This window comes from Eucalyptus grandis, chromosome 11, assembly GCF_016545825.1.
Source record: "Eucalyptus grandis isolate ANBG69807.140 chromosome 11, ASM1654582v1, whole genome shotgun sequence".
Taxonomy (NCBI): domain Eukaryota; kingdom Viridiplantae; phylum Streptophyta; class Magnoliopsida; order Myrtales; family Myrtaceae; genus Eucalyptus; species Eucalyptus grandis.
In genome coordinates this window covers 43,266,756-43,287,421 of record NC_052622.1, presented here as the reverse complement: position 1 = coordinate 43,287,421, position 20,666 = coordinate 43,266,756, and the positions used below count along the sequence as shown (strand labels likewise).

General features: G+C 40.3%; 4 protein-coding genes and 1 non-coding gene across 5 annotated transcripts; 2 read left to right on the top strand and 3 right to left on the bottom strand.

The window, feature by feature from the left end:
• Positions 1 to 5,305: 5,305 nt before the first annotated feature.
• On the bottom strand, positions 5,306 to 5,986 carry LOC104425871 (sufE-like protein 1, chloroplastic/mitochondrial). The gene has a single exon (XM_010038715.3). It carries the CDS (start codon positions 5,836 to 5,838, stop codon positions 5,527 to 5,529), a length of 312 nt encoding a protein of 103 aa, XP_010037017.1. The 5' UTR covers positions 5,839 to 5,986; the 3' UTR covers positions 5,306 to 5,526.
• A 33-nt stretch (positions 5,987 to 6,019) lies between these two features.
• Positions 6,020 to 6,092, bottom strand: TRNAF-GAA. The gene has a single exon. It is a non-coding gene; the product is annotated as a tRNA-Phe (tRNA).
• Positions 6,093 to 6,108: 16 nt separating this feature from the next.
• LOC104425872 (putative pentatricopeptide repeat-containing protein At3g15130) lies at positions 6,109 to 8,993 on the top strand. The gene is given in 3 exon segments (XM_010038716.3): positions 6,109 to 6,697; positions 6,700 to 8,166; positions 8,555 to 8,993. Coding segments are annotated over 2 exon segments (1,800 nt in total). The 5' UTR covers positions 6,109 to 6,222; the 3' UTR covers positions 8,025 to 8,166; positions 8,555 to 8,993.
• Positions 8,994 to 10,359: 1,366 nt separating this feature from the next.
• LOC104425873 lies at positions 10,360 to 12,772 on the top strand. Its single transcript, XM_010038718.3, has 4 exons — positions 10,360 to 10,713; positions 11,244 to 11,374; positions 11,740 to 11,813; positions 11,909 to 12,772. The coding sequence occupies exons 1-4, from the start codon at positions 10,591 to 10,593 to the stop codon at positions 12,514 to 12,516; spliced, it is 936 nt and encodes a 311-aa protein (XP_010037020.2). The 5' UTR covers positions 10,360 to 10,590; the 3' UTR covers positions 12,517 to 12,772.
• A 1,198-nt stretch (positions 12,773 to 13,970) lies between these two features.
• Positions 13,971 to 19,079, bottom strand: LOC104425874 (dolichyl-diphosphooligosaccharide--protein glycosyltransferase subunit STT3B). The gene is given in 7 exon segments (XM_010038721.3): positions 13,971 to 14,621; positions 14,984 to 15,043; positions 15,448 to 15,570; positions 16,059 to 16,513; positions 16,908 to 17,444; positions 17,908 to 18,314; positions 18,317 to 19,079. Coding segments are annotated over 7 exon segments (2,229 nt in total). The 5' UTR covers positions 18,834 to 19,079; the 3' UTR covers positions 13,971 to 14,491.
• Between the last annotated feature and the right edge of the window lie 1,587 nt (positions 19,080 to 20,666).

The window sequence follows — 20,666 nt, the reverse complement described above, 5'->3', positions numbered from 1 at the left end:
TGTTATATTGATCATTGGAGTTTTCGAAGTACGTTCCGCCAAATGATCATTGTTTAAAAATTTTCATCGACGTGAAGATGTTGATTACTTGTCATGCTACCCTTTTTTCCTAGTGCCGGTTCAAGGAGCTTCTAAGGTCCTTAAGAGGAAACATCCCACTTTATGTTCTTCCATCTTCTTTATCTTCATCTTGACCGCCAAAGTAATAGTCTTTGACTATAGTCTTTGACTAACTTTACTAGGTAATCCCCAAAACAATGATCAAGAGGATTTGTTTTTGTTATAATGTATTCCTAGTACTGCGAAATCTTCTCATACAGTGCAATAGAATCTAATGCTCTATCATTAAGACCGTACCAAAAGGAAGAGGCATCCAAGATGAGTAAAGTACAAAGGCCATTCGAAATTGGTGGAAGAAAGAGTGGAGAGAGGGAAAAACAAAAGAACAGGAAAAGAAAGCAAAAGGCAGCTATTAGTTATTGCACTTGTATTCAAGAGCATCTCTACCACAAAACAGAGCTTTTTTGCGGGAGGAAAATGGAAAAAGAACAATAAAAGAACAAATGGGGTCCTACAATATTTAATTCTCTGTCGATAAAATTTCTATTTAGTTGATTTACAATCATTTGTTTGTGCTCTTCTTAGGTTTACGAGGCGAAGCTTGAAGTGGTGACAGGCGGCGCCTAAAGATCAACTAATAAAAGGGTGAATTAATAAAGAACAGATGAGAATTGAAATATCAAGGTTGGCGCTTTATTTTAAAATCAAATGGGGCTTAGGTTCATCCGTCTCCATCTCAATAAGAAAATCGACATTATTAGAGTAAAAGAACCCTACTTTCATTCAAACACCAACCCACAGTCACATGGGCACTGCTGGGCTGTTGACAAGGACTGGTATTCAGCTATGCTCTAGAGGAGTCCAAACAAGGAAGATGATGTTGTAACACTAGCTTTAATCTAACAATTAACAGGTATTTCATGTAGATGGTATTAGAAAGAAAACACGCAACTCAAGTTTCACTTGTGTAACAAATGAGTAGTAATCTATGAAGCAACGACACTCTCCAAGAGCTTTTTTGTCGTGTCGGACACATTTGGACACTCTCTGACACTCTCTGATATTTGGTCAACACATATTGGAAAATTCTACACCAAATTAACTTTCTCGACACTCTTCAATACTAGAGTCAGAATTTTGACACACAAGTTTTCGACACGTGATTTTGATATCGAGATCAATTTTAAAAATTCAATAAATAAGAGGTCAATATATATGTGTGTGTGTGGGTGGGGGAGCGTGTGAAAAAAATAAAACATAATAATAAAAATAATAAATGGAAAAAGAAAAAATCTAGTATTTTCTTCGACTCCTACTTCCTGTGATACATAATTCACTCATTAATTTTTTTTTTCTTCTATTCCAATATATCTAACATGTGAGTCCGAATATGGATCACTTTTTTTTTTTTTTCCAAGTTTTATGAATTATTGAAATAAAGTTAAATTTGTCAAATTGAAATAATGAATGATATTAATATATATTGGATTAATGTTTTTAGTGTATATTCATCCTGGGTTTTTTAATTAATTAATTATTTATAAATTTGATTCAAATTAATTTGATTGAAATAATCATAAAAATGATAATTTATTATGTATATATAAAAATATATATTTAATATAAAATTACTATTTTTTTAAAAACGTTGTCGACGTGTCGGGTCGCGTCGCATATTTTTTGAAGACGAAACGACGTGTCAACGTGTTGCGTTGTATATCAGTGTCGGTACTACTGCGAGCACTTGTCCCATTCCATCTTTGAGATAACTGTTAGTTTTCTGAGCTCTCCTGGGTCTATTATAAGTGCCAAAGTGCCTCTAAAGAAATGTTTTCAAAAACCTGAGGTCAAGTTTCACTTGTATCATTGCTAAATTATGCATCTGGCCTATCTAAATATTAGAAAAGTTCTCCAAAGATAAATTAACTTTCCCATTTTTATGTTAGTGTCATTATTATGTTGGCAATCATAATTTTTCGATGTTTTTGTCAACTATTAAAGAGAAAAAGCAACTAGATACTTATTTTGGTCATCACAACTGAAATAATTGAAACAATAATGTTTTCATGCTTTTCTTGAATTACGGTATAGGGATAAAAAGAGAGAGAAAACAATTTATTTTTTTGGTGAGAATTACACCATTATGGATTCACAAATAGAAGAGATGACAAACGTTATCAGTTAACTGACAGCTCAATTGTCTGGGACTGAGACCAAAGGAACATTTCTATTTCTCTTCTTCTCAACAACCATGGCAGAATCATACTTTGTTCTAAATGCCACGTACAGTGTTACGGATTGAAGGCAGAACACACTGAACAGTCGAGAGGTTGAGATGTCATGTCACGAATCTTGAAATAATTGGGCGATATAATATCCCAAGAATAAAGGAGAAAATATTGATGCAATGATAAAGCTGTCTTCGTATCTAAAGGCAAGGTTGCCAAATAGTCCAAACCCAACAAATATTATACTCTGTTCCCTCTCCCCACCACCACACCCCCTCCCCCTTTTCTATCTCTCTACTCTCTATATCCATAATTCCTCCATTTCCATAAGCTTTTCACAAAATGAAAGGACTATTTACATTTCAAAGGGAAGACAACAAGGTACATGACGTACTCTGTTAACTCAGTTCTTTTGCCAAGGTCCAAGGAAGCTACTTTAGTTTTAAGCTTCCATGGCAATGGCACATCTGCAATCAGAAGGTCCTGGAATAGAATGCAATACATAAATTGATCTGATCATCTCCACATCTCTTATAATCACATACCAGTTATCTGGCACAAAATATTTCAGTGACTCTGGATGGTGGTGAATGGAGAGGAAAGGATAACACTTTAGACGTACGTTCTGAGGAACAAAGGTGTGACACCCCACCTCCTAAGCATTTCAAATAGATGGCTAGGAAAAGTTATATATGGTCATAAGATAAATGATTTCCTCGAGTACTTCCTAGTTCCTATAGAAAGTCAATTGTGGCCTAAATAATCAGTTTCAAAAAACCTGATTTCAATCGGAAAAGGTCATCAGACAATTGCCATAGTTCCAATTAGTCTATGATGGAGAAGTTAGAGACTAGATACACAGAGGAACAGCACGTTGCCACTGCTACCAACACAATGCCATGCAGATCATAACCAGCACCCTCAGAGACTGCACCTATAGCAACCGAGCAATCATGATCTACAATCATTGCAGAAAGCTCCAACAATGTCTCATGTCCTCTAGATTTGATTGCATTTCACTCTGCTACATCCCAAATCTATTGACAGTGAAGTGAGAACCACCATGAAAACCTGACCACTTTGACCACCACAGGTGCACCAAAGATCGTTAAAGAACCAAATATAAATAAGCCTTGTGTAGGTAAAAGCTATCAAGAAGCATTGAATTACCCCAAAAATCGTACAAGGGGCAATATTGGCAGTTTAGCTAGCCACTTCTACAATTGGAACATCAATCTCACAAATTACATCTACTGCCTATACATATTGGTGAACTCTCCAAATCCTCAAGAAATGGCATCTAGTTAATAAGGAACAAATTAACATGCAGATGTCTTTCTTTTTTTTCTGCAATTTTTGGGCCATTTTAGCCAGATTGATCTTAGAAGATCCATAAAAGCTAAAGCAAATGTTATGGTATGCATGCAGAAAGGCTTAATTGTCAATCTTCAGACCAGAATTCCACACTCTGACCAGGTAAAATAGTGGGAGGAGGACTTAAGTGCAACAGACATCCTCTAAATGAAGGACAAAAGGTTCCATGATGGATATTCCATATCAACAGCCCACAGTAACACAAGCAGCATAATAACCATTTGTGGACTGAAATAAGGTGCTTTAAGATGGAAGCACACACCCAATATTACTTAGGTATGACACATACACTGCACACCATAATAATCTAAGGGCTCAGTCTTATACTGTCTCATAGCCCAGTAAGCTCTGAGACCAACAGATAACTAAAGGGCTACTATTGAGGCCAGGTCCATGTTCGAAGTTCAAAACCTCCCTTTGGATATTCTGCATGCAAGGATAGCACATACATTTCAACCAATGCCAGATTTGACTCGTCACATAAAGGCATGAAAGCAGCCCAGGATTGACCTTGAGAACGCTCACTGAGACCAGAGCACCTCCAGAAAAGACTCAAGGGAATACATTACTGATTAAAGCCCACATCAAATTGTTCCAAGCTAATAAACAGAGCATGAGTTAAGAGTTGTTTTTAATGTATATATGGACTCAAATCCTGATAACTTAGGACTTCTCCAAAATTGTTGTCTAATTTGATATAAGAGCCCGGGTCAAGAGTTGGAATTCTACAACACCCTTTAATTGTCATACTATCTAATTTCCTGTAATTGCATTTTTTTGGTTTTGGTGGTGAGGTTTAATCCAGATTCTGTGTCATTCCATGCGTAAGGTCAGGTTTAAACATTACAGAGACTGTTAAGAAATATACTATATAACATAATTAATCCATTTCCCAACAGCTAAAATTTTTGGCAATGAAGGTCACCCTACGACATGCAGCAGAAAAATTCTCACGGGTGCAATAGTATTCTGCTTGTGCAGACACCACATTATTCACGTCAACTACTTGCCAAAATGCCTCTATAGAGGTTTAATAAGTGAATTGATCTATTTTATATTTAAACAGTGATCCTTTACTTGAGCATATAGCAAGAATAGAATCGAAAACTGCAAGTTTGATGCCCTTGCTAGTACTAGCTAGTACAGTCGAGAATTCTTGAGAACTTTGAACAATCTTCAACGTAAGGTTTAGAGGTCTGGCAAGTTCAACAATGTGTCATAGACCAAAGATAGTCAGAAATGAAGTCAATCTATATCTGAAGAAGTGGAAATTAAAATTTCATATGGTCCTTAATGCCCCAGCGCCTATATTATATTCACCAGTTAAATGATAACTATCTAAGCAGAAAGCTAGGACCAAAGACAAATGTCCATCAGAGAGATGAAATTAACAAAACCTTTCAGTCAGGTACAACTGGAATATCTGAGTCGCAAGGTTATAATATTTAGACTTGCAAGCCAGTCTTTGGCGGACAATTGATGGTGAATTAGTTAGAGGGAGAACTTGGCTCAGCTACACTCTCACAGAATCTTTTAGTAACCAGTCGTAATCAACTGCTGTATTAACTGTATTCCCCCACGTGAGAATTCGGACCATTACGAATTCAATCTAGCATGCGTACATTGACTAGACATTCACGAAGTACAGTGCTTACCCATGCATTTGACTTGAAAGACAAGTCCCGGCAGCCAAGAACATAAAATTCAACCTATAAATCACAGTGCCATACCATTCAAAGAGGGTTTGCAAGTTACATCCCGTTCAGGCAATTCGTCAAACAGGTAACGTGCTCCGAGCCTCCAACAATTCAAGAATACAAGCCCAGCACCCATCACAGACAGTGAGGATCGGTACCTAATAATTTTACTTGGGGGCAACTTCCTGTGGGGTCTTGGCCACGATGGAGAGCGCGTGGAGCCCGGACCGGAGCTCGTCGGCGAGGGCGTCGTAGACCAAGCGGTGGCGGCTCACGAGGCTCTTCCCCTCGAACTTGGGGGACACGATCTTGACGTTGAAGTGGGTCTCCGCGGCGCCGCTCTCCCGGACGGCGGCGTGCCCGGCGTGCTGGTGCGAGACGTCCTCGATCTCCAAGGCGCTCGCCTCGAGCGAGGATTGGAGCTTGGACCGGATCCTGCCGGCCCTCGACAGCACCGCGCCCGATGCTCTGGATGCCATGCGAACCCGAAAGCGGAGCCAACACCGCGCGCGAACGTGATCGAACGGGGAACGAAAAAGAAGAAGCCAAGATCGTTGAGTCAAACGATTGATTTTAGGTTTGCATGGTGATGAATCGATCAAGAAAAAAAGAGGAAAAAATAATCGATCAAGAAAAGAAGGGGGAAAAAAAAGACGAAGATGCGGTGAGCGTGGATCGAACACGCGACCTTCAGATCTTCAGTCTGACGCTCTCCCAACTGAGCTATCCCCGCTTTCGTGCTAAGTTATTGAAACTTAATATAATGTATTTCGTATTCGTCCGGACAAGCCGCCGTCGAAGCGTAAATTCGTAGAATTTGTATATGAAGGAGCTTCTAGCCGACGTGAAACGATCCCGCACTCATGCTCGGCCCATCCTTGCGTCGCGCTCGGACATCCCTTTCGAACCATCCGATCGTTGCTGCGGTTTTCCCACCAACCGGTTTTCATAGACCAGCGGCGGCGGCGGCGGAGGAGGAAGAACAGCTTCTCTCTTGCGAGCTCCGAAAGTGCGCTCGAGCCTCCGATCTGCGCAATGGGAGTGCAATTCACGCGCGCCTCCTCAAAGGGTCGGCACCCTTTTCCCTCTTCCTCAGGAATCACGTGCTCAACGCCTACCTCAAGTGCGGCAGCCTCGAGAGCGGCCTCCAGCTGTTCGACGAAATGCCCGAGCGGAACGTGGTGTCCTGGTCGGCCCTCATCGCGGGCTTCGTGCAGCGGGGCCGCCCCGAGGGCGCCGTCGCCTTGTTCCGCGGCATGAACCGTGAGGGGACCGCGAGGCCTAACGAGTTCACGCTCGTGAGCGCGCTCCATGCTTGTTCTTGCTCGGGGAATCGGGTTTGGCTCGCCAAGTTTATGCGCATGTTGTGAAGTTGGGATTCGAGGGCAATGTGTATTTGATCAATGCGTTTTCGACGGCCTTGATAAGGAACGGTCGATTGTCGGAGGCCATGGAAGTTTTCGAGAAGTGCCCGATTAGGGATATTGTGTCTTGGAATGCTATCATGGCAGGATACTTGGAGTTTTCTTATGCTGAAGTTCCTTGGTTTTGGGGTCGTATGATCCGTGAAGGAGAGGTGAAACCTGATCACTATACCTTTTCGAGTGTTCTCACAGCATTGGCTGCTCTTTCAGATATTGATATGGGATTGCAGGTTCATGCGCAGCTTGTTAAGTGTGGCCATGGAAGTGAAATTTGTGTGGGGAATTCTTTGGTAGGTATGTACTTGAAAAATCTTAGATTAGATGAAGGATTTAGAGCTTTTGAAGAAATGTGCTCAAAGGATGTTTTGTCGTGGACCCAGATGGCTGCTGGTTGTCTATTGTGTGGTGAGCCGGGCAAAGCGCTTGAGGTCTTTGCAGAAATGCGAAAAGCGGGGGTTATGGCAAATGAATTTACTCTTTCGACGGCACTAAATGCCTGTGCCAACATTGCTTCTTTGGAAGAAGGGGTGAAAATTCATGGTTTAAGGATTAAACTGGGGAGCAATGATGACATCTGTGCATTAAATGCACTGATTGATATGTACATGAAATGTGGATGTGTGGATGCTGCACGAGGTGTTTTCCAATCCATGAAGGAGCATTCAGTTGTGTCATGGACAACGATGATCATTGGATGCGCACAAAATGGTCAAGCTAGAGAGGCTCTCAAGTTCTTTGATGAGATGATTGAAGAAGGAGCGCAGCCAAATCAAATCACCTTTGTTTGTGTGCTCTATGCTTGCTCCCAGGGAGGGTTTGTTGATGAAGGGTGGAAATATTTTTCCTCTATGAGTCAGCGTCATGGCATTTCCCGCGGAGAAGATCACTATGCATGTATGGTTAATCTACTTGGACGAAATGGACAAATTAAACAAGCTGAGGGATTGATTTTGAGCATGCCATTTCAACCAGGGGTGCTTATCTGGCAGACGCTGCTTGGTGCTGCCCTCATTCATGGGGATATGGAAACTGCAAAGCACGCTTCTGATCATGCATTGAAATTGGACCGAAAAGACCCTTCGACTTATGTGCTGCTATCAAATATGTTCGCTGGTTTGAGGAACTGGGATGGGGTTGGGATGATGAGAGAGCTAATGGGGACTTCTGATGTAAGGAAATTGCCTGGGTCCAGTTGGATCGGTCAGGAGAAAAGTGGGCCGCTAGCTTTAGCTGATGGCTAGATGACGATAATGATGAGGCCAATGGCGGTAACTCCGACTTGGTATTTGACCAGGCTTAAAGCCCTGTTGATGTAAACAACATTCATGGAGCATTGCAGTCTTTAGCAGGGAAGCAACGTGAAGAGGGCATTGAGAAGGAATGGTAATTAAAATTAATTAAGCAAGATTACTCCATAGAGAAATTCTAATTATACTAAGACCAATCCATAGATCACTATACTAAGCGACATAAACTGTTACTAGATGTTAAATATGACTTGTTTAAAGTCCCATTTTTAGTCTGGCACATCACTTAGTGCGCTAGTTAAATATACTAGTCATAGTATGCCTGTTGCTCCAGGTCCTAGATGGTTGATTTTTCACTGTCTTACTTCCACCATGTTGATTGGTCTGATCTTTGTGGTCATTATAAGCACATGGGTCTTCAACGTGCTTGGCACCATGTTTGGGAATTAGAGAATTATACTCCATGACAAGCTTCTCTTTGCAAGTATGTTTCACTGTGCAAAATCTGGTTTGTATATCTGCAGATGGCATCGGATTTTGTCAATATCATCTTCAAGCCGCCTCTCAGAAGATACCAAAATAGTGCCAGAAAGAAATGGAAAGAATCACCAGCAGGTGTTTGAAGGAGAAGCTTACTAGGATACTAGGATGATGCTAGTGCTTTTGCGAAGACGAGCAGTTTGCCGGCATTATTTCACTGGATTGAAGTTTAATTCATTTGCTGAAAGACGCTGATATGAGCAATTGGGTGCACTTAGGAGAAACATTTACCGAGTGAAATGGGCACAAGTTGGCTGAACTTGACATAGGAGGCAGTCCAGATCATCCGATGGAATGTGATTCCCTCCCTCATGCACGTGTGTGCAAGAACTTTAGATCATGTGTCTAGGATGTCAAATGAAATTCGTAAGAGCAGCTCTAACCAAGGCTTTATAATGGTGAAGTATTTGTCACATTGTCGTATATTTCCTGGTTCTTCTGGCTTAACTGGAACTACTCCGCTTGCATTAATGTCCACGTTTGATAACTCTATAGCTGCTCGTTTTCGCTTGACAAATACTTCACGATCCACAACTTTTTTTTTTTAGAAGAACAGGACTTCGTTTCACTCATAAGGTCAGATGTATTGGATTTTCTCAGAATGACCACAGTTCTACCAAATTACAGCATCACAAAATAGAAGAAAACCAGTCTTTTTTAAGCTAAAAGCACAAACCGCCCTTCAGTTTCTGCAGTGAATAGCAATGGACGCTTTGGTATTCCATTGTTGTCGGCTGTATGTGTCGGTGGGTGCCAAGCGCGTTCCAGAGAGGCTGCTGATTGCTGACCTTAATGGTCCCATCTTTGTCAGTGTGTGCACAAGTCAAATCACTCCGATACCCTCTTTTCTTATTTACAAAGTGCTACTTGCACAAGTTTCAGGACCTAAATCGACTGAGTAAGCGAATTCGCATTGATCACGTTGTGAAAATTAATTAGTGATTGCGCTTAAGGTAGGAAAATCTCGACTCATGAAACTACTCACCAATCTCATAGAGGTGGAAAGACGCGAGCTAATGTTTTAGTGCGTGATGCAATCCAACGAACATGACCCTTTTTCAAGATACCTGATTTTCTACTATTTTCTGGATTTAGTGTGTAAGATGTCTTGAATTCATTTTCACCCAAAAAGAAGAAGAAAAGTCTTGATAGGGCTGACGATGCTTAGGATGTGAATCTTTTCCAGAGCTTATGGTTCACTCAACAATAATCTGGCTTGTCCTAGATTACATGAGAAGATATTTGATCAAATAAGTTGCAATAAATTAAAAAAGAAAATCGCCAAACTAAATTCAATTATTTGTGGTCCTGAGTTGACCTATACTTCATCTTTTACAGCGGAAGTCCGCATTTCAAGCATGTGGAATTTCAAAAAATCAATATTTTTTTTTTTAAATTTGGGAAAAAATATGTGACCAGCAACCGTCCATAAGGCATGCCATGTGATTTGATATTTTAAGATCAGAAAGATGGTGGTCAAAATTCTGAGAAAAATAAGAAACAATGTACGCGTACCAGCTAATCATGTTACTCCTCGAGATCTTCCATGAGAAGACTCGAACTCAACGTGAAGCAACCCATATTTGTTCAACTGCGTTTCCTTGTTTTTCGATCCTTTTTCTTTTTTTATTAGAAAGAGATCCTAATAATTTATTTCGAACCTTGTTAAAGGGTGTTTTTACGAAATATGTTAAGTAATCAAATAAAAAAAAAGAAATTTTCATTGAATACAACCTTACTTTTCTCGTGATACATATAAGTATGACTGGAAAACCGAACATTTGGTCTATAAGCTTTCTTCATATTGTGGTCCATAAGCTTTCTTCATGTTGTGCTCCATTGAATTAATATAGACTGCTACTTTGAGATTCGAGTACAGTTACAACCTAGGAATGACATGAATACCATCCTCTGATCAATTGATTTTCTAGCTGTTCTTCATCCTCCTCCTCCTCCTCCTCCTCTCTCTCTCTCTGTGACAATCGTTGACAATCTTTCCTGTGAAATCTCGTATCTGGAGATGTCTCCTGCAAGCAGAAGTTGTGGGAATATTTCAGGAGCTGCGGATGGCTACGGTTACATTGAGCACGAAGTGTCCAGGATGGATACACTCGCTGGAATTGCCATCAAGTACGGGGTCGAGGTATAGTCTCTCTTCCTCCAAGTGGTTGATCTGTTCCCCTCAAACTGTTTATTCGCTTGTGGACGTAAAGATAACATCACCGATTCAAGAAGAATTCACAAGGACTGTTGGTATGTAGAAGCTGCTGTCTAGATGGCTGCAATATGATCCATGGGAACATATGATGGGTAATTGCTTATAGTGGCTTGGTTTCATATCAGATGCAAAAGAAAGTGAAAAACTTGGCCAGTTGATTCAGGCTTCTTTGTCAAGATTTCCAGAGTCATTTGAATTGCCCATCTAGTGTTGTTGGTCCTGAAAATCATGCAGAGTATGCGAAAAGGTCTTCACCCAAATAGTTTTGTATCTTCCTTCTTACTCATGGTCTGGAAGAGACATGAGCACTATCCATCTTTAACCAATGTTTGGTAAGAGATGTGATCAACAGGGTTTTTAGTTTCCCCCAAGTCTTTCATGCCAGAAGCAGGGCATGGTTGTTAATGAATATCTAAAATCTGCTTTCTCCTGATGCCGATATCTGTATCTTTTAGGTGGCTGACATTAAGAGAATAAACGGGTTGGCCACGGATTTTCAAATCTTCGCCTTGAAGACCTTACGGATACCTTTACCTGGAAGGCACCCCCCTTCAGCCTCTTTGCCTAATACTGCTGCTTCTTCAGGGTAAATTACATACCTGTTATCCTTAATTTCTTGACTCTGAAAAAGTTTAGTTCGGCATGTTTGTTGAGCTGGTTTGTCTGCTGGAGATCATTTTTATATGCCCAGCACCCTTAGAATCAATCTTCAATTACAGTGCCAAAATTGTGATCCAACTTTTTTAATCCTCTCATTTTTCTAAACATGAAAAGCAAAATGAATTGATGAGGGAGAAGAAAAAACACAATTTTGATGATGTGCGAAAGCATCCTCTTTATCGGGCACTTGGCTGGACATGAATTGTATGTGCATGTTCCTCCTAACAGCAAAGCAAAGCGACCGTATTGATGCCTTGGTGGGTATGATCTCAAGTTTGTGCTTTCTTGTAGGGACATAAGTGCTGAAAAAGCATCATCAAGTGCAGGGCACTACAATTTGTCTAAGTCCTCTGAGCTATTTAAATGTAAGTCATCCCAACAGAAAGCTTCCCCATTTATCAGCTCTTCAAGATACTACGGGGTTAAACTCTCAAATCCCAAGGGACTATTTATGGTATAGGGACTAGCTGCATCCACAACAACCGACTGAAGGGTCATGAGTTGCCGGCTTCTGATTCAACTTCAAAGCATCAAAAGATGGGCTCCGGTTTCTTGGCAGAGAACGGTTCAATTGTTGATTACACATCTATCTTCGATGTCATAGATACTGAAGGCGAGGGATCTAATACAAAATCTACTAGGAATTATCAAGAAACTAAGGCTGGTTCGCCAAATGCCACACCAGAGAAGCTGTTGAAAGAGGAAAACGTTGGCGGAAACAGTAGCTTCTTACCAACTAGAGGGAAGGCTTTGGCTTTGAGAGCCAAGTCTGCCAGCCGAACATCACTGGCCATCGATGCAGAGTCAAACTGGACAAGCCCAGTTCGAGCGGGAGCAGTAGACGACATAATCACTACTGAACATCCTGGACTACAAAAAGCTTCGAGTGTGTCAAGCTTACAAGTTCAAGACGCAACCAATTCCTCATCAATTTGGCAAACATCAAAGTGGGGCTTGAAACCAGACCTTCCACTGTTTTCAGCAGCATCGCTCACGGGGCCAATTCTCGATGGCTTAGCATTGTCGATATCATTTTCAGGATGGAGGAGTAAAGCTGCCCTTGATTAAGGCGCATAAAAGTACACCATCGACCAATTCTTGACCTGTTTAATATATCGTTATGTCCTAGCTATAGACGCTAGAAAGAGGATTAGAGAAAGAAAAGCTCCAATTTTGGCAAATTAAAATGAGCAAAAATGCTCATTAAGAAAAAAGACATGAAGAATTTATACAATTGATACATGTTTCTTCCTTCCTAAAATTGTCGGCTTCTCTGAAGTGCTAGCCCAAATTCTGTTGTTATATTTGAGTCATGAATACATAAATATAAAGCAATCAGTCCAATCTAGCTCACTAGAGGTGATCGGGTGGTAGGTTCAGACTTGAATCTTATACCTAATCATGTTATAACCGGTTCTCCATTTTTGGACCCTATACTCGACTCTATTTACATTGGACCCTATACCCAAACCACCTCTTTTCTTTTGTTTGGTTCTCCGATTAACTCTGTTTTCACTTGAACTTATTTTGCAATATGGTTTCAAATTTTACATTAATATATGAAAAAACCATGTAATTCTCTTAATTTGCACTTGTAATCAATAAGTACATGAACTTTTTGATTAAACGAAAACTAGAAATCCATAAGGCTACAATGATAAAATAGCAAGAGTTATAATCTCCAAATGATGGCTTTTAATGATGTCTAACTTCTTCATTTTGGCAATACACATAAGCAAGTAACCTCAGGAAAAAGGTAATAAACAAAGAAAAAACTAAAACATACTAATCATTAAGTGCGAACTCAATTAATCTGATTTTGAGATCTTTATACTCCACAAAGTTGGACTACTATAATATAGGTACTTCAAAAAATGTGCACCTCATACCTTTAGTAACCGCACTCATTTTGGGTTTTGGAAATTTGGGGTTGGGCTTACAAAGCTGGTTTCCAAACCAGTTCAAATGATTTGGTTCATATGGGTATTAACTTGAAACCAGTTCCCTGATAAGTTGAAACTGTTTCAAATTTTGGGAACTGTTTCCTGGACCGGTTGAAACCGGAACCAGTTCTTTGACCCTGTTTTCCGAGTGGACTGTCCGATTTCCAAGTATATCCAGTATGGTTGAATACTCTTATTGCTCACCTCAACTTCAAAGGACAGATCTCTGTACAAACATTCAATTAACATCTCCATAAACTGAATAATAAATTAACGTTTCTGGCGACTTTTTGGTCATATCATGTCCAACAAAATAGTCGAGTAGAGGAAATGCCTGGGCATAGATCTGCCTATATATCCCATAGAAGACTTTAAAAGACTACATTGAAATGATCCAAGATTATTACTAAGTTCATAGGATTTCCAAATCGCAATTGCTTGAGCATGCCAATCATTGGAGAACCAATAAACCCACAACCAGGAAGAATTCTGCCGCCTAGAGCGATCGAGTGACAAACTTTTGCTCACCCTGCAGCTATCTCCGCATTTTCTTACACAGATTAGTCACAGCTAAGATTATTACTTGGAAGCGCAACTTTTCCATAAGGCAATCACAGCAATCTAACATACAAGGAGTCGATAATCTATATGGAACATGTAAACAAGATGTTACTCTACAAATGAAGCCTGCGCTTGACAAGGACACTTGATATTTCATGACGACCAGCTGCACCAAATGATCCAATATAATGGCAGAGAATCATTAGGAATATGGTACGACCATGCGATGCAGCAAGTCGGTAGAATTGCACTGCCAAATCTCAACATCTTATGCACCACACTCAACAAAGCCTCAGAAAATGAAATCTGCTGCATTACAAAATCTTCATGAAGGCATTTTCAGAAGCAAGAGCAGTTACCCAGGGGGAGAAAGAGGATTAAATAGTACCAACGCTACATTCTCTCATATGCTTCACCTCCATTTCTGTCACTATATTCCAAGATTCAAATCTCAGAGTCTAGTCCTACTATTGCTCTTCTGTCCTCTAAAGAAAAGAAGTCGAGAGTCTGGAGCGGAAGGTAAGACTAGAGGGAGTATCTCACCACCTGTTATTTGGTGGTTTGACCTTGTAAATTCTAACTATCCAGTTAGACGTTGTAAATGCCTCTTCCAGGTATTCAAGTTTTATATCCTTATTCCCAATTTCAACCCCCCTTGCACGATCATACCTGACATTACAAAGAGAAAATAATGGTTAGTCTCATAGGCAAGAGATGAAGCATAACAAAGCTTATGCCCAACCATATAAAAGAGCAACAAAGGCCCCTCGAGGGGGTGGTGAATTCAAAGACCAATCAAAAACACAAAAAGGTTACATATACATCCGTCTCTGCCATTTTTCTCACCTTTTCTATTTTTGAAATGTGCCTCAACACCTAATTCTAACAAAAAAACTATGCTTGATGTTCTGCCTATGATTATTAACCGTGTTTGCAGCATATATGCTTTCAATGTTAACATTTCATGTGCTTGTAGAGGGGGAAAAAAACTACGGCAGCTTATGAGATGAAAAGGATGATCTTCAACTTACCCAGGAGGTCTGCCATATTCTGTTGTCAGCTCTCCGAATCGGTAGTAGGACAATTTGTACCTAAAGCAAAGACGGGGATTATGATATTAACAAAAGGTAGTGGATCATGATGAACAATTACCAAGAGAACTCAACTATAAGACAGGTTAAGCATCCATGTCACTTTCACATCTCACTAGTGATGGAATTACAACTCAACCAAATTAAACATCAGTCCATAAAGAAACTAATTTAACAAGTGATCTCATTAGATCACTCTTGAGTTCTCATCTATCTCATCACTAACAGAATAAAAAACTCAACTGTCTTCTTTTCATACAACCAATAACAAGAATCATCCAGTACCATCATAGTGGAAACATTTGAGGCGCACTTGATCACTTAAAATAGTGAAAAAGAATTTAATTAGGCTATTTCAACATGAGACAGGTATGAACACAGGGTAGAGATTCCAGGAAACTTACATGAGACAATTCAACATCTTGGGAGCTGCACCTTTATCAACACGATATTCTCCATTAACAAGGTAATCAGGCTCCTTGATTACAGGAAAAACTCCACCACCAATTCTAACCATCCAGAGAAATCTAGCCAATAAAAGAAGAAAACAAACAAACAGAAGAGAACATTAGAAGATTACTCAATTCAAGTGCGAATGTGAAATCTTGAACATACAAAAAAAAAAGTGCTAGTAAAAATGATTGCCTAAATCCAATCAATTCTCAGAAAATCAACCTATTTAATCACTAGCAATCACTTAGACTTGAAGCAAACCAAAGTAACCAAACTCAATCAATTGCATTTTACAGCATAAGTATTCACATTCAGGGATTCCATTTTTTGCAGCCACAGACCCAAGTATCATAGAGTTCAATGGTATGCTACCGTTTTAACAGCAGAAACGTTTTGTAGCAAAATCTACTAAGGGTCAGGTTGTTCAGTGTAAACATTTATTTACAAGTGATCTTATTAAATATGAAAATTTAGATCAGACAGAAATTTTCAGGTTTATGGACAATTTCCACAATTAGTTACATCAATAGTTCGAATAAGATGACATGATGCTAAGGCTTACTTGTTTATATCATCTGAAGAATAACCAGTAACACCACCAAACACGACTAGAACATAGTCCACATCGAGTGACCTCATTATCTCATATGCCTCATCCTCATAAGATGACATTGCACGTCCAACGGTAGCAATATGTGTATTGTTCCAGGTGTTATTGTCGACAATAACAGTTCTATTTCCCATTGCAGTGATCTGATATCCATAATCCCACCATGACATCACCTTAGCATCAGGAGGTGTATTCTGACGAAGCCAAAAGTATGCCTCACGATAGTCATCAAAGATGACGCGGTTGCCATGTGCACCCCTTGCGGCCAACACGATTGAAGGGGATGAGTATGCCTCGGATGTAACCCAAGTACAGTGGGTAACGTACTTGCTCAGCAAATAGAAAGCGCCAAAAAGCAGCGCAGTAGCACCATTTTTCTGGAAAGGCTGGGATTGATCAAGTGAGCCCTGCTTTGGAAAAGGAAAAATAAATCACAAAGGTCATCAAAAGAAATAACCAAGAAACCCAGCACTGCAAACCCAAAAAGAAAAAAAAGAAAATTTCGGCTCTCATTCGCCCAATGCCCCTAACTACCTCTCCCTAATGCCTAAAACAGCAAAATCTAATAAAACGAAGCTAGCATGATTCTCCATTGCAGTTGCTAGCCCATTCAGAGAACTAAGCAACTTTCATCATGACTTCTGTTGTTCACCTACACATGCATTTGGAATGAACTGCTCACAAATTAGTTACTAGGTCAAAAAAAATTTCCTGCTGCCAATTAGTCAGGAGTTCCTGAAGAAATAGTTAGGCATTTGACCAATTAGAAAAGGCGAAAGAATAGCCTAAAGGATTTGTCACCTTAGAAGCAGCCTTGCCGCTACTTCCACCTTTGCCAGAAGCACTTTGGGGAGCCTTTGTCTTTGCTCTTAACAACAATGTCAAATTCTTTATGGTGGCCGACACCGCAATTGCACTTATGAGGCACACAGCAGGTGTAGCGACGAGAATCAAACGAACCATAACACCAGCAAAATACATGCTCGTAAGGCCATACATAACTATGAATATGGTGGCATCCGACAACCTCTTGAAACAGAAATAGAGACCTGCTGGGAAGAGGAAGAGAAGAATCTGAAAGTCAAACATGAAAGAAGACCACGCTGTAGGCTGGTGCTCGGAGACAGAGGCTATAATAGGTATGTGGTCCTTCGCATACGTTGGATCAAGCAGAGAGTAAAAACGGCCAGTCCATGGAGAGATATATCCAGATGCTGTGCCGACTCCCAGAGCCACGGCACCCACACCAACAGCAGAGGTCACAGTCATCCTCAGAAAGGCTTGAAACAACTTGGTGTCACTTAGAAGGTGCTTCAACCAATCCAAGAGGTAGAACACCTGCACAGATAATTCAGTTCAATAAAAGATTTCTAGTAAGACCTGACTAATATGAATGAAAAACAGACTTTCTTCTACGACGACTCTAGATTGATGTTATAGTGAAAACTTTCCCTTTTTAGATGACGAGAAGCAGGGGAAAGGGGGAAGTAGAAAGAAAAACGCACAATTGCAGCTCTATGTAGAGTTAAAGGCATAAAATATACGCTTGTTTTACGATTCCATATATCGTCTTTCTAAAGACGGTCATTTTAATTTTTAAATATGAAACAATAACTCTAGGACTTTATTCCCAACTAAAATGAAGACCTAAAATGAAGACACTAGTGATATTTTTTGGTAAGCGACATTAATAAAATCAAGTACATTGATTGCTACTTCAATATTGGGATCTTAAACAACTACGAAAAACAAGTATAAGCTAAAAAACAAACCAAAGGGAACATTTGACAGAAGAAGGAACCTGCATCAAGAAGAACACGCCCATGGCCGCCATATGCTCCCCCGACTGCACATGCTGAAACCCGACAAAACGAATTTGCATAGCGAGCAGCATCCCCAGAATATACATACAGTTATACGCCACATAAAGTCTCATCGAGTACCGGCCAGTTATCAACAAAACCAACACATAAAGAGGGATCAGATTGATGATAAACACATAACCACCCCACGCGGAAACCATATAGAAGTAGCCGAAAGCCGACGCCAAACCCCACGACAGCGAACCCGTGTTCACCGCCTTCACAAAGAGGTAAAACGTCAGGAGCAGCGCGAAGATCGCCACGCCCTCGTTATCGTACGACCCGGCGACGGACCTCGATATGTACCCGGGGCAAATCGCGATCAGCGCCGCGGCGACGAGCCCCGCCCAGTGTCCCAAATCTCCTTCCCGAAGAAGTAAGCAAGGATGGTCGTGTTCGACGCGAAGAAGGGCGCGGTCAGGACGCAGACCTCGCGAATGTGGACGGCGAACCTGAGGAACCTCAGGCCCCAATACAGCAAAGCGGCGGTGACCATGAGGCCCGGGTAGAGCGTGCCGCCGATAATGCGGCCGAGCGGGTACCAGCTCTCGCTGTCGAACCAGTTCCAGAACTCGTAGAAGCCCTTCTCGGTCAAGAACAGGGTGGTCCGGTAGTTGAAGTAAGGGTCGAACTCGTGGATCATGGACTCGTAGCGGAGGACGCTGAACAAGCGGGTGACGAAGGCGAGGACGTAGACGAGGCATAGGATCGAGACCCGGATCAGGAGCTCCTGCTGCTTGGTCTTCAGCTTGAGGGACTTGAAGGAGAAGTAGCCCGACAGCAGATCTGGGGATTTGGGGCTCAGTGGGGATGGTGGCGGCTGCGATTTCGCAGTGCCGTTGATGGGTTCGGATTTGCCGACCATGGTGAGAGACGGGAGGGAGAAACGGGGAGCGGAGATGGGATTAATCCTTCATCAAGATCGAGATCAAGATCGGATTTTTCTGCGGCGAAATTCAAGAAAGCTGGGCTGTTTCCGCTGGGGAGGTTTATGGGAAGGCCGGGGAGAGAACCCTACTGCTTTGCTAGCAGAGTCAACCGCGAGGAGGGGGCAGGTCTTTGCTCGCGAGGAGATCCAAAAGTGAAGTGAAACGTGGGGATGCGAATGAGAGTGTCGATACTCGGATGATCCGACGTCACTCGTTGTTTTTCCTCGTCCAGTTCAAGATGACCTGTTCTTTAGTTAATTATCCCACGGCCAATGTAAACGATTCTTTTGTTCTAGGGTTTATTCTCTCTCTTTTGTACTTCTTGAGTTTATCCTTTATCTGCCAGTCCAAATCCTGCCATAAGGTAGGAAAAAGAAAAAGAAAATAGAGGCTTACAATGTAAATGGAGCATGAATTGAGGGAGTGGAGTTATGATCAAAATGAAAAGAGAAAAATATTAAACTTCATTGTAGGGATATGGAGTTTTTTTTCTTTAGTCAAATGGACAATGTATGACCGATGCTACATATGTTTGGATCGGAGTACTTAATTGATATGTGATCTAATAGAATATTGATAACTCTATAAAAATAGAGTTATTTTACTTATTTTGGACAACAAATAATGTAATATCTATAAGAAAATATTTAGATGTCTTTCTAATTGTTCAAATTTTCCTTATTTATGTAGCATAATGAGATATGAAAAAAGAAGAAGAACGAATAGAATAGCAAAAATCATAAATTCAAATTAGAAAGCGTTGGAACGTGGCTATCAAATTAGGAATTACTTTATTTTATTTCCTAATTTTATCTACAAGCATTGGAAGATGAATATCAAATAAAAAAAATTATTTGATTTAGTTTTCAATGTTATGCAAAAGATAAGCCATTGTTTAAGGATATGGGTCTTGGATGTATCCTATAATTAGGAGAACATTGAGAGCTTGGAAAACGATTAGGTTTTCATTTTTAGATTGTTTTTCATTATTCTAGAGTTTTTTTTTTTTTTTTAAGTATTTTGAAGTCCTCAATTCTTTTATTCAAGATGCGCGTCTCCATTCTAATTTTTGTTGTTAAGGTTCCAATGTAACCCTAAGGACAAGATATTGTCCGCTTTGGGCCCGTACCTTTGCGGCCACCCTCACGAATTAAATGTTTATAACACCCTCGTTCGCAGCGGCGATTTAATATTCATGGGCTAGATTCTTATTACACATAGTGGATTAATAAACTAAATAGGTTTGCTATACCTAGAGATATGATATTTCGCTATCATATGTTTAATATTGTTCTTGTACGCGTAACGATCTAAAATTTATATCTAGTAGTCATGATGAAATCGGATGCTCGAGTATATTTATCTGATTGAATTAGTACATTTAGATTCCGAATTTTGCTTTTTAAGATTTTTAGTTTTAATTTATTCTCAATTCTATTTTGATCTCTTAGATAAATTTTAGAATTAATCCATTTTTAGTATTTTATTAGTTTATTAATTATCAATCTCTGTTGGACGATATTCTTTCTCATCATTATATTTCTTGTACGACACGTTCGTTTAGAATTTTATAAATTATAATTGTATAGTGTCCATGTTTCATGGATGTATAATATAACTTTATAACTTTGACCTTTTGTGTCAACGTCATTCCAAGCACAATTAAGAGAATCGTGAATTAAGAATTGTGACCCTAGAAGAGGTGCTTTTGTTCTTGCGCACATCCGTTTCATCATCATGCCGGTTTGGAACATCATCCTTAATTGCAC

Coding starts and splice junctions, on each gene's coding strand:
- LOC104425871 (XM_010038715.3), bottom strand. CDS start 5,838: ATGGCATCCAGAGCATCGGGCGCGGTGCTGTCGAGGGCCGGCAGGATC.
- LOC104425873 (XM_010038718.3), top strand. CDS start 10,591: ATGTCTCCTGCAAGCAGAAGTTGTGGGAATATTTCAGGAGCTGCGGAT. Junction 10,714..11,243: donor CCATCAAGTACGGGGTCGAG/GTATAGTCTCTC, acceptor TGTATCTTTTAG/GTGGCTGACATTAAGAGAAT. Junction 11,375..11,739: donor AATACTGCTGCTTCTTCAGG/GTAAATTACATA, acceptor GCTTTCTTGTAG/GGACATAAGTGCTGAAAAAG.